We start from the raw sequence: 6000 nt of genomic DNA on the forward strand, positions 1-6000 counted from the left end.
ATGTTCCTATTCTTAGCTTCTTTGCTCCCCCTGACTTGGTGTTCCTGGGCTCCTGGCATCTTCCCCACATCCACACTTCCACCCTAGGTTTAGAGCGCTTTTTTGTACACTTACAGACAGATCTCTAACTTATCCTTCATTGAGAACCTGAAGAAACAACTTTTCTCCCTCTTTGCCTTCCAAGGACTACGGTGTAGTCACTACACAGACTGATTTTTTTTCCCCCCCTAAGAACTCCATTCTCCTTCTCTTCAATTTGCCCCCTTGGTCGTGCAAGGAGCTGTCTTCTCCCCATCCCACCCCTCACCACCGCATCACTCACTTGACAAAGCGAGAGCGATTGCCAACTACACCGAACTCCTCTTCCTCCTCGGAGCTGGACTCGGAGTCCGAAGCAGGAGGCTCAGTGCGAAGCAGGCGGTGGCCCGAGCCTTTCTTGGGCTTCTTTCTCCGGCTCTCCCCAGACAAGCCAATCAATGCATTGAGCTCTTTGCGCTTTTTCATCTTCTTGTGTGGGGTGAGCGGAGCACCCACTCCGGAGCTGCCAGGTTCGTACTCGAGGCCCAGCTCTCTTGCTACCTTGGAGCTGCCTTCCAGGGTGGGGGATCCTGGGCCAGAGCCCCCTGGTCACTCCCACCCAGGGGTGGGACTGACCAGATCCGCTGGGAGCTGGAGACTGGAGCCCAGAGGAAACTGGAACTGCTGGGTGGGGGAAGTCACATAGATAGGGCCGGGGAGCTGGTGACCCAAAAGGTCCTGGGCATGAAGTGTCAGTTAAGAAGGTGTGAAGGGGATAAAAACCAAGCCAAGAACGAGCGACGCTCAGCCCTGATAAGTAGATAATGTTCCTAAGGGTGCTCCGAGAGCTGGGAAGGGCACACGGACGGGTGCTCTGGGCTTCCGGGCAGGATTTCCAATGGAGAGAGAAGAGAAACTTGTTCTTGAACGGGAGGCAAGGGAGAGGCGCACAACCAGACAGTGCGAGCGCGCCCGTCCCTCCTCAGCTGGAGAGGTGGCAGCAGGAGGGGCTCCCGGTTGCTACTGTCCGGACACAGTCGGGGAGACAGCCAATGTCCGGGTCGGCGGTGCTCACTGTCCTCCGGCCTTAGTTTGCAGGAAGTCCAAGACGGAGGAAAACCCAGAGGCCGGTACGGAGGGCTCGGCCTGGGAGGAGCCAGTCCCGCGCCCCGGGAGACCCCAGCCCCGCTGTCTGGGCCTGGGGGCACGGTGCGGGAGGGCGACGGCGGCTCTGCCCACCTGAAGAGCTCCCGCCCGGAGTTTGAGGTGTTCCGGCACCGGCGACTCTTGGCAGCTCACAAGCGCCTTCTTCGCTCCGTCCGCGACTCCGGCCTCCGCTCCGGCTGCGGCCGCCGCTGCTCCCGACGCGCAGGTGGCGGCGGAGGCTGCCGCGGGTTCCAGCCCCGGGCCATCGCTCCAGCTCCAGCTCACTTCCTCTTGGCAGCAACTGCCAGCGCCGCCTTCCAGTAAGCCGCGTTCCCATTGGCCGTCTTCCTGGTGACGTCACACCACAGGCGCTTGTAGAAGCAGGAGGCGGGGTGTTAAAGGGCCCTGGGCACCTGCGAGGGCTGGGCCCGCTCGCTGGTGGGGAGGCCCCGCCCCCACAGGGGCGTGCGCTCACCTGAGCTGGGGAGGAGTGTTGTTTCCGGAGGGGATCCTGGGTTCGAGTACACGCCCAGGCTGCGGGCTCAATCCCTGGTCCGTATTAGGGGGCGTGCAGGAGGCAGTACATCAACAATTCTCTCTCATTAGTGATGTTTCTATCTCCCTCTCCCTTCCTCCCTGAAATCAATAAAAATATATTTTTAAAAAAGTTTATCGAACTGAACTTATGAACTTACTCAGCCTGGAGGCAACGCACCTCTGACTCACGGGCTGTTTATGACCTGATTGAACACAATTATTCATTTCATAAATATTACCACGTGTCACGAGCAGTTCTGGCGCTGGAGATACAGAGATAAGCAAAACAACTACTGTCCCCCTAAAAATAAATACAGGACACCCAGTAAAGTTTGAATTTCAGATAAACAATGAATAGTTTTTTAGTGTATGTCCCATACAGTTTCTGGGACATCTTCATACTGAAAACTTAGTTTTTTTAAATCTGAAATCCAAATTTAACTGGTATCCTGTATTTATCTGCCAATCCTATTCCTGCAGCTTTATTCTGGTGGGAGGAGAGCAACAACAGACATGCATATCACATGTCAGGAGGTGATAAGTGTTATGAAAAAATTGAAACATAAGGGGATGGGAAGTGCCTCTGTGATAAGGGGACATTGGGTTATAGACTGGGAGGAAATGGGAGAATGAGCTACGCAATGGCCAGGAGGAAGGAGTGACCTGGAAAACCTGGTGTGGCTGGACCTGAAGAGCAAAGAGGAGAGAGGTGGGAAATGAGATCAGGGCCGGATTGTGAGGGGCCTTACGTATGGTGGTGTGGACTTTGGGAAAACATTGGTGCTTTAAGCTGAAAGGAGGCGTACTTTGGTTTAGATTTTTAAAAGATCACTCCGGCCTACTGTGTGGAAAAGAGAATTGGGAGAAGGGGAGGGACAAAGGAAACCAGGAAACCAGTCCAGATAGAGATGGTGATAGACTAGGGTGACAATAATGGAGATGGTGAGCATTCTGGATGCTTCTTGAAGTTAGAGCTAATAATATTGACTCATGGATTAGATGAAAGGTGTGAAGAAAGAGGAGTAGTGGAGGACTTCAGAGTTTTGGGGTGGGACAACTGGAAGAAGGGAATTGCCATTTACTGAGATGGTGAAGAGCAGGTGTGGGGCAAGCTTGAGAAGCCAATTCAATATTCAAATGGCTTTTTTGGTATATCCATTTAGAATTTGGGGCAGAGGTTGGGGCCTGAAATATAAACCTGAGAGTATCAGATGGTATTTAAAGCAAAGAGCTTTGAACTGCTTGGAAGAAAGTAACTTAAAGTAATATTTTTTAAAAATATATTTTTATTGATTTCAGAGAAGAAGGGAGAGGGAGAGAGAGATAGAAACATCAATGATGAGAGCGAATCATTGATTGATCGCCTCCTGCACGCCCCACACTGAGGATCGAGCCCACAACCCTGGCATGTGCCCTGACCAGGAATTGAACTGTGACCTCCTGGTTCATAGGTTGATGCTCAACCGCTGAGCCATGCAGGCCGGGCTTAAAGTAATTCTTTTATGGCAATTACGTGATCATTCTTATTGTGCCATTTGCACTGTGTTTGTTCAGGGAGACACACCCAAAGCTGGTGTGTCTTATTTATCTTTCTGTGTCTAGCCCAGAGGCAGGCATTTAGTAACAATGATCTGATAAATATGTGATAGATACTTACATAAGTGGGCAGAGTTGTACAGAAGTATGAGTGGAGTTGGAATCATGAGATCTGGGAAGTATTATGCTTCTAATATTATCTCTGTCAGCATGGAAGCCATTTAAATTTTCTGAGCTTCACTTTTCCCTCTGAAAAATAGCAATAACATCTATTTCACTGGACAAATGAGAAGATGCCTGAGAAAGTGCTTCTGCAGCCCCAAATCATGGTGCAGTTATTGCTTTTATTGTCTCCTTTTGATTCTAGAGCTGTGCACTCCAATTTAAATTTACATTTAACTTAATCAACGTTGAATAAAAAGTTTAAATGAGTTCTTCTGTCTTACTGGCCACTCTACTACAACAGGGAGCCAGGGGCTGAGGAAACCACAGGAGTGAGGCAGGACACAGATGCATTGGCCAACTGCAATGACTTCCGGTCAGCCAGATCCTGCCCTCTCTGCAGGACTGGCTACATAATTTGTGGGGCCCAGTGCAAATGAAAATGCAAGGTCCTTTGTGAAAAAGCAGAAAAATGATTTTTCTTTCCTTTGTTATTCCTTACTCAGCCTGTCATGCTGTTTCTTATTCACTAATGAATATTATGCTCCCTTGGGCATGGGGATAATCACAGGGGCCTGGGACCCTGCCTCTGACTTGGTGTGCATCCCCTCCCTGCATCCAGGCCCCTGCCTGGGATAGAAGAAGGACAGGGAAACAGGTAGACGAGAACCCATTTTGGGGAGAGGAAGGAGGGGAGGTGATGAGAGATAGAATGACCTGTGAGCTGAGACTCCAGGCCCCAGTGCATGCTTCTTTGTTTCATAGGCTTCATTTACAAAACACAAATTCAAAAATAAAATTATTGTGAAATTCAAGATGGCAACCACAGGACATTAAATCCCCATTGAGGGGCACCCTTCTGAGTGGGGGGTTCTGTGCAACTGTACTGGTCACACACCCCTGGAGCTGGCCCTAATGATACCTAGCTCACAGAGTAGCTGTGAAGAGGGAATGTGCCTGACTCATAGTTAGTGCTCAATAAATGTCAGCTGCCCTATGAATATGATTAATTATGAAATGTGATGTACTACAGACTTACTAAATGTAATTTTGATGATATGCCTTTATTTACCTAATAGAAAAGACTGCTTTCATCTACTTTAAGAACTCTGTTTGCCATAATCTTTCTTGGTGTTTTGCTATGGTTAAAGAGGGGGGAGGAACAGAAATGAACATTTAAACATACTTAGGTGTCAAGCATTTTGGTGTTAATCCTCACTACAATAAGCTAATCTCCACCAGGCAAGTGTTTTATCCCTGCTCTAATTGAGGAGGAAAATGGTGCTCAGAGATTGCAAGAGGCTTGCCCAGGGACACACAGGACATCAATGGCAGATGCTGGGACTTGAGTCGGCTTCTGTCTGCCTCTGAAGCCCGAGTTCTGCACCCAGTGCCCTGCACCACGCTGATGGAGCCCACTGTCTGGGGCCTTTTTCTGGAACTGAAGAATCTTCCTTCTGGGGTGGCCTCATCTGCTTCCCCAGGCCCCTTCCCCATTCTTTTTGCTGTTGTGCTGGCAGGTGCATCCTGAACCCCGAGGAGAGGACTAAGGACAATGGGAGGGGAAGGATTGGGTGGTAGGAAAGGGGCCAAGCTCCAAGCTAAACAATGGTTCCTCTCCCAGTGGGTCCCAGGCAGCCGGAAGTAGCAAATGGTTCCCAGCATTATTGTGGGCAGGGGTGAGGGCTGCGCCTCTGGGATTCTCCTATTCTAGGCACAGCCTCCTCCGAGTTGCTGCAAGCTCTGGTGCCTCAGCTGTGTAGTAGCTTCAGTTTCCCCATCTATTAACTGTGCTTTAGCACTCAGAACAGTGCCCAATGCTGGGGGACCTCAGGAACTGTTGGCTGAATTATCTTATAGGAAGAGTAGAGGAAACTCGGAAGAGTTTCTAGGCATTGTTCTTCATCTTGGTGACCCCATCCATCCATCCATCCATCCACCCACCCAACACTACTGCCTTGAGGGAGTCTCTACCCTGTGTGAGGCTGTGAAACACATCAATAATATCCAGGCTTTGCCCTGCAAGATCCCCAGGAAGCAGGCAATGGCTCCTGGGAGCAAATGCCACAGGATAGGTTTATACTGGAAGAAGTAAGAAAGCAAGTCTGGAGTGACAGGGTTTATTTTAGGATGAGAACAATAATCCTGGGAGGAAAGAACCTGCATCGAGGCCTCCAGCCCACCTGTCCCTGCTCCTGCTGTCTTCCTCTGGCGCTTGAGCTGGAGACAGGGCTGCAACTAGACATGGAAGGAGCTCTGGGACCAGCACGTCTGGGTTCAAGTCTCAGCCTCTCCACCCACTAGCTGTGTGACCTTAGACAAGTTCCTTTTCCTCTCTGAGCCTGTTTTCTCATGTGTAAATCAAAACTAACAATGTTCACCTCCTGGCAGTGCCTGTGGTAAGGATTACACTTAAATGGCGGGCATTAGAGATTAAAGCTCTCTAATTATTAAGTGCATTGGGTAGACAGGTTGACCAGGAAGCACCTCTGGACCTCTGGGGAACCTTATTTGAATGGGGAGGCTCTTCTAACTGAAGAAGGGCTGTGTGTGTGTGTGTGTGTGTGTGTGTGTGTGTGTGTGTGTGTGTTGGATGTTGGT

General features: G+C 49.9%; 1 protein-coding gene across 9 annotated transcripts in view; it reads right to left on the minus strand.

Annotated features, from left to right (window-relative positions):
* EFCAB14 (EF-hand calcium binding domain 14) overlaps positions 1-1584 on the minus strand; it is a 39299-nt gene extending 37715 nt beyond the window's left edge. For 8 of the 9 annotated variants that reach the window (XM_023752750.1, XM_014454539.2, XM_023752748.1 and 5 more), the window contains exon 1: positions 323-1398. In XM_023752750.1, the coding sequence (XP_023608518.1) occupies positions 323-504 (182 nt within the window). In that variant the 5' untranslated portion in view covers positions 505-1398. Of the gene's footprint in view, positions 1-322 lie in introns of all 9 variants that reach the window. The other variant, XM_023752746.1, reaches the window with a different exon arrangement.
* Positions 1585-6000: the final 4416 nt, after the last annotated feature.

The sequence above is a fragment of the Myotis lucifugus genome, unplaced genomic scaffold, assembly GCF_000147115.1.
Source record: "Myotis lucifugus unplaced genomic scaffold, Myoluc2.0 scaffold_37, whole genome shotgun sequence".
Lineage (NCBI taxonomy): Eukaryota > Metazoa > Chordata > Mammalia > Chiroptera > Vespertilionidae > Myotis > Myotis lucifugus.